We start from the raw sequence: 13,193 nt of genomic DNA on the forward strand, positions 1-13,193 counted from the left end.
ACGCTCAGAAATTTACTTTTTTCATTCTTTTCCGATTGCGTGATCTTGTTAGTTGGTTCATGAATGGAAAGTAAAAATCAGCTGTTGCTTTCGATGTAAACAAGTGTGCAATTTTGAAGTTTTCGCTAAAATACGCTTTTAATTACGAACTATTTAACAAGACGTCTGCTAACTTCCCAAGGAGAAAGAAATATTATCAGCCAGAAAAGCAAGAGGAGATAAAAAAGCAGCGAATGATACGCTTCGCATCGTAGAGGAATAACCTGGCTTATGTAGCGCTCCACTTTGCCAACACAACCCAAAACCCAAAAAAACTAAAAAAAAATAATTACGAACTAATTTCTCTCCTACTGAAATTTTTACAATTACCGAACCATGCCTGAATACCAAAGTTGGACATTTCCACATATACCCGCGGAACTGGCGTAAGTAAAATACCTGGTATTAAACAATATTCGATGGCCTAATAATTGCTTGAATTAATTCATCCAGTGAATTGCTCTTCCAAAATGATGAGAAATTGGTTGTGGTGGGTGTTATAGGGAAATCAGCCTTTTCAGATAGCAATAAAATGGTTGCTATGGGTGTGTTGGATAGTCACCCTAGCCTTCTGGATCACCAACCACAAGAGGTAGTTCTGCAGCATCGTGTGTTTATATGTACCTATGTATATAGCAGGTATCTTTTAATTAGGGAACTATTCGGCTTTATTACAACCGAAAAAAGTCCATGTTGCTCCTGCACTTCGAAACTACGTTCGATGCAGCTTGTATGCAGAAGATGCTTGAGGAAGAATTAGCAGAGGATGCTTACGGTCATTTTCTGCTATTCAATCAGCGCGTACGCAATCGCTTTGCCCGAATGTTGCTCTTCGCTACACAAGTTTGCCACATTATCGTTTTCGTTGAACTAAGTGTTACTTTCGATGCATCCTTGTTGATGATCTTTAGAGCTCTGAAGATTATAAGGTTTGTACTGCTTAGCAGGCTATTGCTACTTTAATAAATATGGCTTTCCTTGGCAGGGACAAGTACATATTAAAGTTTTTGCCAAAATTGGTTAAAAACTCTAGCACTGGCACTTTTTTGGGAAAATCTGCACGTTTATGTTCACCGCGTGTGCTATTCCTTTTCGAGAATTACCCAGATGGTTACGGTAATAAAAATTGATTAGGATTTAAGTTTTTTTAAACTTTATGCTATTGAATTTCAGAGAAAACAAGCGAATGCATATCCAAACTGGAATTCGAGGTGGAGGATAGCATTTATAAAATGCTCCGTAATGAATTTATCATCACCAACAACAGGTGGGTGCCTTTTAATATATCTACATACAAATATATAAGCAGTTATTATTCTATTCATAATAAAACATTTGCAATCCCCAGTGCCATGTCGCTATTCTCTATACCGAGCAATAAGCGCTTTGTTTATTATAACACTGATCCTTCATTACGAGAAGATCCTTTGTTGAAATCAATAACAATGCTGCAAAGCTTTTTGCAGAAATCTAATTTTAAAGAAGACGATGAAGATGATCTTGAAGATTTGCGACCTTTCAAGGTATTAAAAGAGATATGGGTATAATAAATCATAACTATAAAACTGAATTTTTTTAGGGTTTCGGTAAACCGCTAATTCAATGCAATCCAGAACGAACTCAGCCAACTGTGGAAGAGATGTTTCTTAAAAAGAGAAATTTTATGGATTTATTGATGGATCATGTCGATGAAGCACTACAAATAGGCTTTGATGATAGTTCGACGAAATTCAAAGGCAAAAACCATTTTGTGGTATGAATCAGTATGAATACATATAATGTATTTAAAATCCTCAAAAATTCAATTGGTTTGCTGTTTTAAGATACTTCCAGCAAAGGCTTGGTATGAAACATTCAAAATGCTTCATAGAATTTTCATCGAAAATCCAGATAATCCCAAATTTGAGGCCAACGATGCAGATTATGTAAGATAGAATATTAAACTTAACTCTTAAAAGTCAGTTATACATAGTACATATGTATTTGTTTCAGAAAGCATATTTGGAGAATTTCAATAAAATTATGGACATCGATGACGAGTAAGTAAAATTTATACAAAACCCTGGGAGAAAATGTTGTGAGACATCTAATTAATTATTGCAGGTTCTTTAACGCTTGCTGTGATATAGGTTTGCAGAAAGCTTATGCAATGTACAACAACCCAACTTTGACGCACTACAGTAGCACAGTGCATAAAAAACTGGTAGAACAAACGTATTATGAAAATTAAAATGGTTATGGCTAAAATTTGTACTTTGCAAGGTTGAAGAGGCCGTTTCATTATATATGAAATATGCCCGCGGCACCCAGACCGTCATAAACGAGACTAAGCTGCGTGAAATGTGCGAACGATGCTGGCGAAACGGAAAACAACAATGCGAGATGCCAAGTCTACGTGGCAATCCATGCGTGCTCCCCAAACACATTGTTAAAGAACCGTCAGAACACAGCAGCGCACACGTATTTATCTCTACGTGCAATTGTGGTCGAACTCAGGGCCGGCGGGAAGATCCCTACACTATGAAGCATGCTAATTACGAATTCTATGAATATATGGCTAACAATTGCAATCTGTGCGCTAAAGTAAAAAAAGTTCATTTTCCAGTTTTTGAGCCTTCCATCAATGATTATAGGTTAGAGCAGACGAAAGGTTTATTTAAATTCATATAAAATATCCCTAATCCGNAAAAGTTCATTTTCCAGTTTTTGAGCCTTCCATCAATGATTATAGGTTAGTGCAGACGAAAAGGTTTATTTTAATTCATATAAAATATCCCTAATCCCAAATTTTATGAACAGAGCCGCCGAATTCGAAATTGCTTTTCCAAAGCTATCGATACATGACTCCATTGATTTCGCTGAACGTCATGATCTACGCTCTCCCGATTCTATTGACTCGGACGAGTGCTCTCAGCCACTTACTGCCTCACAGGGTACGCATACCAATCTTAGCCTGGTGTCCACTGACGAATTGGACAAAATTGCTGTTGATGATGGTGATATGCACAGTTCCGAAGAATCCCTTAATGAATTGGTTATACAGGTGAAAGATAAAGATGCACAGAAAGAAGAGGAGAAGGAGCGAAGCATATACAGGCAGCCCTCCACCACTGAATATCTGCCTGGTATGGTTCATACGGAATCGCCACTGGGATTGTTGCCGCGTTTTCCAAGTTGGTCGTTGGTATGTGTTGGGCCAAGCTCGGTCTACAGTCACAACACTGGTCTATTGGAACACTTTCAAAGTGGGTTTCTTTCGGGCGCAAATTTTTTGCTTCCCTGGGATGTGCATGTCCGCCTGGAACATTCTGCATCGTGGGCCTATGAAAAAACTCGGCTACGAAAGATGGGCGAGGTTTTCATACTGAAAATATTTGTTGGCTGCGAATATGAGTGCCCGCGCGGACACAGATTTATGATGAACTCACCGGATAAGGTATTACGCGGTGGATCAGGTATTTGCCATACAGTCTTCAATTACTATAGACTTCCTTATGTCATGCCCTNAGATTTATGATGAACTCACCGGATAAGGTATTACGCGGTGGATCAGGTATGGCAAAACAGTCTTCAATTACTATAGACTTCCTTATGTCATGCCCATATTGCAGGAATACTTCGCGACAGTGGCAGTAAAATAGTGTATAACAATATGCCGCTGTATTTCCCTTGTCCCTGTCGTTCACATAAGGCGGATGTGGCTCAATTAATGCGCGTTCATGTTGTAACTCCAAAAGCGCCTGTAAATGTTATTTTAGATCCGAGGGTATGAATCTGATTCTAATATAATTATGCGTCCTTAATTTCATTGCATCCTCTTAGGTGCGTACGGGAGAGCGCGATTATATTTTCACCATGGGTCTACCTAATCCTCCAAAACTAACTCAAAGTGCTTATTGGATTTTACGTCTTCCCTACGTGTATCAAGGAGACGAAGGTCCAATAGCACCACCCACCGAAATAACTGCAACCAGTGCAATCAATTATGGTTGCCTACTAGCTGGTATGTTTGGCGTAAGCGAAACGGAAGTAGATGACTGAAAAATCACGCTGTCTACGTAGCCGGAGCAATTTGAATTTTTAACCGGTCAAGGAGTGTGATTTCAACAGCTTTCCCACAAATTTATGGGAATGTTTTATGTTGTTGCAGAAAGCGCGAAAGTATAATAATGCAAAATCAGCTACATGGTTATTTTGTAATCTATATTTGTACGTAATTTTTTTTCATTGNCTGGTATGTTTGGCGTAAGCGAAACGGAAGTAGATGACTGAAAAATCACGGGTTGTCTACGTAGCCGGAGCAATTTGAATTTTTAACTGGTCAAGGAGTGTGATTTCAACAGCTTTCCCACAAATTTATGGGAATGTTTTATGCTGTTGCAGAAAGCGCGAAAGTATAATAATGCAACATTAGCTACATGGTTATTTTGTAATATATATTTGTACGTAATTTTTTTTTCATTGAAAAAAAAAAACAGATTACGTTTAGTTTGTAAAGATAAAAGAAAATAATCAAGATTTATGTCACTCGTGCATGATTAAAAGAAATCGTTGCGATTTTATCCTAAATACTAACGATTTGAGTTTCCTTTACAGCTGGTACTACGGATCCATATATTAGCGCATATTTAATTGCGCTAACTTCGTTTGCAGTTATAATCTAAATATTTTCTGGTATTGAATCTTCACAACGATTTTTGTTCTTCAGAAGGTATGCTGCCAAGAAACTTATGGGGTCTGGTGGCCGTTCACGAGCCAACGTCTGCAATCCGTGTAGTAATATCGGTGCTACTGTTTGGTCTAAATATTGTCGGGTGGGCAGTGAGCTCAGATCTGGACGTGGCTTCTTACATTGAGTTGCCGTAGACAACTGTTGATTTGTTCCGTTAGCGGCTGTGTCGGTAGGAGCTTGCTGATCGGGTGCCAATTGCGGCGTGGCTGATCTATCATTTCTATCCATTACTTCTGCAAACAAAAATATATTTGTAATGGGGATACACTTCCTTGTATGTACATATTTACCAACCTTCGTCAAAAATATCTAAGAATAATAAAACACAAACAATAGCTAACGAAATTTTATATTTCCGACGATTCAGTTCATATGCTTCAGTTTTTATTTTCGAGATTTGATTTAAAAATCAATGCCAATCTAAAAAAGAGCCCGAGTACATCAACGCAGAATTAAATTTTTTTTACCTCGGAGAATTCACAATGATTGTAATGCGTGGTACACATTGGCGATCAAAATCGACAGTTTTTTTTTGCTCAAATTTCATTTCCCTGTATGACCATGTGACCACACGTTTTCGTCAGTCAACATCGAACCGCAAAAAATTTTCAAATATTACAAAAAAATGTATACACAGTTTTACCCAATTCGCCACTTAATTAACATGCAAATATAGAAAATGCTTTATAAAATTTTTAATTGGTTTTTTTCATTTTTAATATTTTTGTCACGCTAGATTGGAAATGCCCAAATGTACTTCACCTAAAGCGCATCAAAACGAAATTAATAAAATAAAACTATGTTCACATTACCAACATAAAATACTTAGTTTCGTTTAAAATACCTCACTAAATTAAGCGCGTTCATACACGCGATTCTTTATTTGTCTTGACAGCTTTGTAGCAACCCTGTGTTATTGTTTATTTAACCAAAAGAGATCGCGAATGTGAGTAATTGCGTATATTTTTATATTCTGAGTTGTTTGTGGTAATTTTTTAGAATTTAGATGAGTGATAAAAAGAGAAAGCTTCTGGAAATATTTTACAAACTACCACGCGCGATTATTAAAAACAAAAACGTCCAAACACAATGACATATCAGTTATGGGACAATACTTTTTTCGATTATTATCGATAAAATTAGAACCGACACTGATTTGTTCGTGATGTGGTTCTTGGTTTAAGATAAACTACGTACTTTCAACTTAATTTACTGAGAGACTTTACAAGGCGAAATTACTTAGTTTGTACTTAATTTATGCGTAAATTAAGATTGACCTCTAAATTACGGCAATGGGAACATAGTTTAAAATAATTTTTAATTGAATATGTTATTAACCACTTTAACTTTGTAATGTACATTTAGGATGCGATACGATAAAAGGGTTCTGGTAAAGTCTGAGCGATCAATCGGCATCGGCTAGTATCGGCACAAAATTGAGCATCGGCATCGGCCTGTTTTCGTCAATTCTTTGCCGATTATTTGGAATTTATTTTCATATGTTCAGGTGAAGTGAAAGACAACAGCCAACATCAAAAAGCATTTGCAGATAGCTCATAAAAATTATTATTTTTTTGCTTGAAGGTGTTTCTACGTTTTCTCTATATAAAAGTAAGTTCGACAATTTTTTTTTTTTGGAGGATACGGTCAGCAAAAAAAAAATCCTAAAAATTAACGATATTTGAAACTTGCACTTCATTTTACTAGAATTTAATGGCCTACAAAACTGCATACCGAAATTCTGATTAAAAAGTTTGAAATTTTGGTGAAAATAAGAAGGATTTTTCTAATTTTCGTGCAAAGTTTTAAATCTGAATTTATATGGTGCTTGTTGTATACCAGCTAAACTTGTATAAAAAAATAATAGACATTAAATATACAAAATACAAATGCCAAATGCCAAAACCGGTAAAAATATCGCAATTCTTTTATTTTGTGGACCACTATATGTATGCACATACATATCTAGCAAATAAGTTCTTATGCATTGAGTGCAATAGAGTGTATTTTAGTACAAAACGAAATGAAATTTTATGGATTTATTTATTTATTTATCTTTATATTTTATATATTCAACAATTTTTATGAGCTTGAGGCCGTTTAAAGTTAAGTAAAACTTATTGTGGAAAAGCAACAATAATTTGAAAAAATGGTAGGAGGGATAGTTATTTCGGAAATCACCACATTTCCTCATCAGACTTCTTTCAGTAGGATTATAAATAAATTTATAAAATATATGCACGGGGCTGAGCTACGAGGTCATGTTGCTCCCGAGTTGTTGTGCTCTCATTAAAGTTATAAGTGGTGTTTTTTTAAGGCTTCGTGGATGAACTTTATGGTGTTTTCATTACTACGTTATATGTGTATGTAATGTTGCATAACAAGTCAATTAATTCAATTATTTGTTTCCTTTCATTTTGTTTTTATGGAATCGGCCTCGGCATCAGCATCGGCCGATTCTTTCCCCATAAGCCGATGAATCGGCATCGGCATCAGTACCAGAAAATAAAATTGGAATCGGTCGGCCTCTAGGTTCTGCTACTCGATCCCGCAAAATATCGTTTCAAAACTATCGAGTAAAAAGTAACGGTATCGAATGCCAAAAATATCGATATGGTGTCGTATCGTATCGAAATTCGTGTTCCTAATAGGTGCCCATTTACACACGGCGATTTGTTGCCGCAACTCGACGTTTGTGGGAGAGAGCGTGACGAGAAAAGGAGAGGGGCACCGACTTGCTCGTGCTCGGGCAACACGCTTTGTGCTCTCGTTCGTCTGTGTAAATTGAACCGCTGATCACAGCTGACAACAACAATTGCATACACACAAATCGCCGTGGGTAAATGAAACGAGCAACACGAAAAGGGAATGTGAAAAATTGCGTCGACAAAAGTTTCCGTGTATAAACACAGTCTAGAGGCGACAGACTATCGATAGTCGCGACCAAAACGAAAGCATCAAAAATATCGACAGTGCTATCGATAGTTTGTCACAACTGGTCTGTAATTGTCATTTCATTAGCCATCCATTAAAAAGTGGAAAATTCTGTTTCCACGCATATTAGAACAAAATTGTGTTAAAATAATTCAAGAGTTGTTTACAATAGAATTGGCAAGATGACAGAGCTGCTAATAGATCCACATATACGCGTCTGGGTTTTCCTGCCCATAGTGCTCATCACATTTTTTGTGGGTGTCATACGCCACTATGTCTCGGTGCTAATATCATCACAAAAGAAGGCCGAAATTACACAGATTCAGGATAGGTAGGTCATTAAATATTCAAACATTTGTTTTAAAATTATCACCATTACCGGTACAAATAGCCAGGCGATGATACGTGCCCGTTTGCTGCGTGAAAATGGAAAATACCTAACAGCTCATTCGTTCGCGATGCGAAAGAATTTCTTCAACCACGAAGAAACAGGATACTTTAAAACACAGAAACGCGCACCAGTGGCACAAAATTCCACTGCTATGCTAACGGATATGGTGAAAGGCAACTTCATCAATGTACTGCCAATGGTGATTATCGGTGGCTGGATTAATTGGATGTTTTCAGGATTTGTCACCACTAAAGTGCCTTTTCCGCTGACACTGCGCTTCAAACCGATGTTGCAACGCGGGGTAGAACTTGCTTCCCTGGACGCTGCCTGGGTATCGTCAGCATCATGGTATTTCTTAAACGTCTTCGGTTTGCGCTCTATTTACACACTTGTGCTGGGCGAAAACAATCAGGCAGATCAGACACAGGCGCAAGCAGACGCCATGACTGGTGCAGCAATGACAATGCCGCAGGATCCGAAAGCAGCTTTTAAAGCTGAATGGGAAGCTTTGGAAATCACAGAGTATCATAGTGCATTGAAAAATGTAGAAAAGGATCTGCTGCATTATGCCTTCGGTGGCGAAATATCGCTGGAGAATAGTGTGCGGCAGTAACTATACCATTTTAATATTTAAAGTATTTTCATTTTAGCTTTGGTATTTAATTTTATCCTGCCGTGCGACCAGGATGTTGGTGACTAGCGAAATACTGTAAATTTAGACAAATTTCGTAAAGAGAATAAATCGGTTTTATTTGACCAAAAGCGAATAATACTCTATGAAATAAAAAACAAGCTACGATAATTTAGAGTCACCCTTACATTAATGTATATAAATAGTNCCAAAAGCGAATAATACTCTATGAAATAAAAAACAAGCTACGATAATTTACGAGTCACCCTTACATTAATGTATATAAATATATCTATGCGACGCCTTTTCAGGGAGCTTTCAATCCTACTTATTTGAGGACTTCAAAACTAATATCAATAGTATTTTTCCATGTCAGTAGGCAGTTCGGAAGCAGATGTTTCGCCACCAGGAGAGCCGGCTCGTTCAGTTGTAGCTGCTGATTTGGCTGGAGATGGCGGACGTGCGGCAGGCACTTTATATTCACGTGCTTTCTTTTTCTCCGTTCGCTTGGAAACTAAACGAAATTCATTGGGTAATTCTTCCTCAGAATATAGGCGGTCTGTAAAGTAAATTCGCCGTATGCGCACGTTGGCATGTATCTGCAGACGCACTGTTTCCAAGTAGTTGGTGCCGTAAGCACGGCGCGTGAAGTCGGCTAAGTTAAAGTGTATTTGATTCCAGCCCGGGGACATACCCATTGGCATAGCGGTGCAGAAGGGCTTGACAGACGTTTTACTTTGGAAATTTGAAACGCGGAAGCGGCGCATAAAACGTTGGTCATCTAAAATCTTTTTAAAGAAAGGGTGGAATAAAGAAACATAAGTTCTCCGTTTCCATGCGCTCATATTCCTTAAGGGGACTCACTTTAACTTCGAATGTAAAATATTTGTGTAGGTTTTTAATAAGCAACACTAAGAAGGGTAATTTGATCCCAAAGGACATTTTGGGATCTCGTGGTCCTGTGATGTAGGTGGTGGATACATTTGAACCTATAATTTCCATAACCACGGACTTGACATCCTCATCTACGACGCGTTTGATGTAACCGTTTTGTATCTAAATAAATATTGTACTTTTTCAATGAACTTTTTGCAGAGATTTTAATAAAAAACTTACATGTGTGGACCAGAATTGTAACGGACTGCTACCTAGGCTGTAAAACACAGAGAAGCAACCTTTCTGATGTCGACTTCGAAACATTGATGGCTATTAAAAGTGTATGACAATATTTTAAGTTAAGTATCTTATTCCTCGAAGCGTGTTGCAGTTTCAAAAATATTTTTTTTTATGAATATAGATGGAAAAGTTTTAAAAATGTTTGACAACTTTCAAATGTAAAGACAACGCTTCACAACAAGAACACACATACGAAAATTTTTTCAAAAACGAAGGGCCAGAGCTCTTTGTTTCATCTATAAAATGTGGGTTTGTTTAATATATTCCTTTCCAAATACTAGATCTAATTGAAAGGATGAAGGCACTTAGGGATCAGAATTACTATATCCCATGCTAAAACTTATTCAGCCTTATTCCATGTGAATAAATCGTTCCCATAATTTAATAGACAACAAATTTGTAAAATTTTTATGTTTTGCTTTATAATTTTTTGGTTATATGCATTTGTTCACATTGAATTCACGATATGGCCGATTGAAATACGATCTAAAAATCAAATTTTGGCTTCGAAATGATAACAGCTTCAGTTGAGAATCGCATACATACATAGATGTATAACGTTTCGGCGACTTAAAATCTACCCATTAAGACAACTACCAGTTAAAGTACCTATGATGTAACTCAGAACTCGCGTATGTGTAAGTGTTGGTTGTGCCAGAAATTCTTTCAATGGACCCGTATGAATAAAAAATAAGCAATTGCTTTATCATGAAATTTCAGACCTTTTACCTAAGTTTATTTGAATAAATGGAGTAAAACTCTAAAATGTCAATTCAAAGAAATTGCCTAGTATTTATTCATAAGGCCCAATGTAGTGGAGTTTCGGTTAGACGCGTCTTGTGATTGTACAAGGTTTAAAAAAGAAACCAACGAAACGAAGTTTTAAAATGTACGATAGATTTCAGGAATTCAAAATGCGCCGTTCACCCTAGGTGGTAAATTAAAGGCTAATTTGCATTTGCATTGATTTATTACTATTAAACACATGTTATACCAATTCAATTACTATGGTAGTCATATTAAATGATTGAATAATCGATTCATAGAATTCAAGTCAACGACGGTTACCGCCACCGCCTCCGCGGTTATAATTTGAACGTCCGCGATAGGAGTTGTCACCACCACCGCCTCCTTGTCCACCGCTTCCCTGATAGTTGCCTCCATTGCTGCCAGAATTTGACCAACCAGTGCCCTGTACCCGTCCACTGCCGCTAACCCAATTCTGGTTCCGAGATTGCTAGGAAGGAATAAATTACATCAAATAAATTATACATCTGGGAGGAACTCTCATATTTTGTATAGTTTACCTGATCGAACGACTGGCGTTGTTCAAATGACTGAGGTTGACGTTGTTGTTGTGCTGCATTTGAATATTGCTGCCAGTGACCACCACCAACGCCACCGCCGCTGCCGCCACTACCACCTCTTCCGCCACCAAAGCTACCACCACCGCCACCAAAGCTACCACCACCGCCCCCGAAGCCACCACCACTGCCACCAAAGCCACCACCGAAGCCCCCTCTGCCACCACCACCACCACCACCACCACCACCACCTCTACCACCGCGGAAGTTACCTCCACCACCAGGCCCAGTGGAACGTTGTTGTTGCCAAGAAGGCATTTCTGGTGGAGGTGGTGCATGTTCATGCGCCCGTCCACCACGGTCTGGCACATTTCCTATCACATGCTTTTGAATTCTGCAGCCGGTATTTTTACGCACCTGTGCCGAGCTTGTTTTCTCTATGATAGCCAAGTCGGATCGCGCTGCTAGCAGAGCCACTATCGTGGTGTCATCCTTGGCATAGCGTAAACTATCCAGTTCTGGCATTTTCTTTTGATAACGTCCAGCAATTTCATTTTCCCTAGTTCTCATTTTTTCCGACCATTGAAAACTTTGTATAGTAACTTCGAGACGCGTTAGCAGCATTTGACGTCGCATGTTGTATTCAGCGTCGAGGCCCGACTGTATCGCATCTAACTTTTTCCATTGTGCATCTGAAAGTGGCTTTTTCAAACGTAATAAGGGTTCACTTAATACACCAGGCTTAGCTTGACGTTGTAGCTCCTCCACTTTAAAATTGAGTTTATCGAAGAAGGCCTTTGCAGACACATTCTCTGGTGGTTTGCCCAGACCAACATCCCGCGAAATCTGTTCCAATGAGCGCGCTGTATTTGTTTCAGATTTTGGGATTATAAGTTCTTGTTGAGCCGGCCGTAACCGATAATTCATTTTCGTTGCCATTAATTCGATTACAAGGTAATCGAGTAGTTGAGCGCAAGCTTCACGCGTTTGGAAGCGGTCAGAAAGCGGTCCAGCCACGAAACATTGATAAGGACAACCCAATTCTTTCAGCATTGCAGAAAGTTCCATTGCGAATTCGCTTGGATCTTGTAACTCCGCCACATGCTCATCGGTTTTTCGCAAAACATGCAGTTCTTCCGTCAACCAACCAACGACTTCACGAAAATGTTCATTGCGAGTGCCTCCTTCCAAAGCTTTAATCAGTCCCTCGCTTTTTAAACACGGTCCCTCATATGCTAGCGCGGATAAAGAATCTATTAATTCTAATTCACAGTCCATGGTTATTCACTGGAAATCTTATCCAGCTGCCGGTCCTATTTTTGCTTGCAATTGGGCTGCGAAAATGTGTATAAAGAGAGCTAAATGTCAAAATAGTATACAGACAAAACCAAAACCCACCAGTGTTGCCAGAAAAACCCATTCGAGGGAGCTAAAACGGTTGTTGAAAGAACTAAATCAAGGCGAATTTATGCAAGGTGGTGTTGATGGCGAATTAAATTTTCGCCGCGGTATTTCTTAATGTCAAAATGCTGTGTTTGTTGTAAACAAGGCGAATTCATTTTACAACAAACACATCATTTTGACATTAAGACGTACCTCGGCGAAAATCTAAATTCGCAATCAACACCACCTTGTATAAATTCGCCTTGAGCTAAATAAAAAAATTTGTAATTTTAGGTGCAATCCCGTATTCCTCGGACTCGGACTAGTAAAACTGTCAAAAAATAAAAATTCGCTCAGAGCGAGAGAGTAAAATTGAAAAGTACGGGATCGCTTTCTAGTAAAAAATGGTAACTTCTGTCAACTTCAACATAACCTCCAAATTTTGGTTGTAAATTTTTGCTTAGTTTGTATGTAAACACACTCAGCTCACACATGTAAATAACCAAAAATACTTTCAAATTCATTAGAATTCACTTAAACAAGTAATTAAATACTTTTCAACATGAATTAGCAGAGTGCACTTTTCTTTTGTTTACAATTTGG

General features: G+C 38.1%; 5 protein-coding genes across 6 annotated transcripts; 2 read left to right on the plus strand and 3 right to left on the minus strand.

Moving 5' to 3' along the window:
• The first annotated feature begins 10 nt into the window (after nt 1-10).
• Nucleotides 11-4,269, plus strand: LOC108370952 (protein SMG8). The gene is made up of 14 exons (XM_017626409.1): nt 11-425; nt 493-631; nt 694-968; nt 1,025-1,155; nt 1,213-1,306; nt 1,388-1,562; nt 1,619-1,792; nt 1,863-1,964; nt 2,032-2,078; nt 2,143-2,242; nt 2,302-2,672; nt 2,839-3,494; nt 3,651-3,805; nt 3,862-4,269. The coding sequence occupies exons 1-14, from the start codon at nt 376-378 to the stop codon at nt 4,078-4,080; spliced, it is 2,688 nt and encodes an 895-aa protein (XP_017481898.1). The 5' UTR covers nt 11-375; the 3' UTR covers nt 4,081-4,269.
• A 359-nt stretch (nt 4,270-4,628) lies between these two features.
• Nucleotides 4,629-5,280, minus strand: Dpy-30L1 (Dpy-30-like 1). Of its 2 annotated transcripts, none has more exons than XM_017626410.1 (2): nt 5,066-5,280; nt 4,629-5,007 (listed from the first exon to the last, which is right to left on the minus strand). In XM_017626410.1, exon 2 carries the CDS (start codon nt 4,997-4,999, stop codon nt 4,700-4,702), a length of 300 nt encoding a protein of 99 aa, XP_017481899.1. In that variant the 5' UTR covers nt 5,000-5,007; nt 5,066-5,280; the 3' UTR covers nt 4,629-4,699. The 2 variants fall into 2 exon arrangements, with proteins under 2 accessions (XP_017481899.1, XP_017481900.1); XM_017626411.1 differs by having other exon boundaries at nt 4,629-5,004; nt 5,066-5,277.
• Nucleotides 5,281-7,642: 2,362 nt separating this feature from the next.
• Nucleotides 7,643-8,885, plus strand: EMC3 (ER membrane protein complex subunit 3). Its single transcript, XM_017626413.1, has 2 exons — nt 7,643-8,036; nt 8,097-8,885. The coding sequence occupies exons 1-2, from the start codon at nt 7,888-7,890 to the stop codon at nt 8,707-8,709; spliced, it is 762 nt and encodes a 253-aa protein (XP_017481902.1). The 5' UTR covers nt 7,643-7,887; the 3' UTR covers nt 8,710-8,885.
• Nucleotides 8,886-8,964: 79 nt separating this feature from the next.
• On the minus strand, nt 8,965-10,768 carry LOC108370956 (cilia- and flagella-associated protein 20). The gene is made up of 3 exons (XM_017626415.1): nt 9,844-10,768; nt 9,592-9,783; nt 8,965-9,515 (listed from the first exon to the last, which is right to left on the minus strand). The coding sequence occupies exons 1-3, from the start codon at nt 9,925-9,927 to the stop codon at nt 9,081-9,083; spliced, it is 711 nt and encodes a 236-aa protein (XP_017481904.1). The 5' UTR covers nt 9,928-10,768; the 3' UTR covers nt 8,965-9,080.
• Nucleotides 10,769-10,845: 77 nt separating this feature from the next.
• Nucleotides 10,846-12,569, minus strand: LOC108370954 (protein FAM98B). The gene is made up of 2 exons (XM_017626412.1): nt 11,211-12,569; nt 10,846-11,140 (listed from the first exon to the last, which is right to left on the minus strand). The coding sequence occupies exons 1-2, from the start codon at nt 12,483-12,485 to the stop codon at nt 10,958-10,960; spliced, it is 1,458 nt and encodes a 485-aa protein (XP_017481901.1). The 5' UTR covers nt 12,486-12,569; the 3' UTR covers nt 10,846-10,957.
• Between the last annotated feature and the right edge of the window lie 624 nt (nt 12,570-13,193).

Source organism: Rhagoletis zephyria, unplaced genomic scaffold, assembly GCF_001687245.7.
Source record: "Rhagoletis zephyria isolate East Lansing unplaced genomic scaffold, Rhagoletis_zephyria_1.1 Rzeph_scaffold_04588, whole genome shotgun sequence".
In the NCBI taxonomy this organism is placed as follows: domain Eukaryota; kingdom Metazoa; phylum Arthropoda; class Insecta; order Diptera; family Tephritidae; genus Rhagoletis; species Rhagoletis zephyria.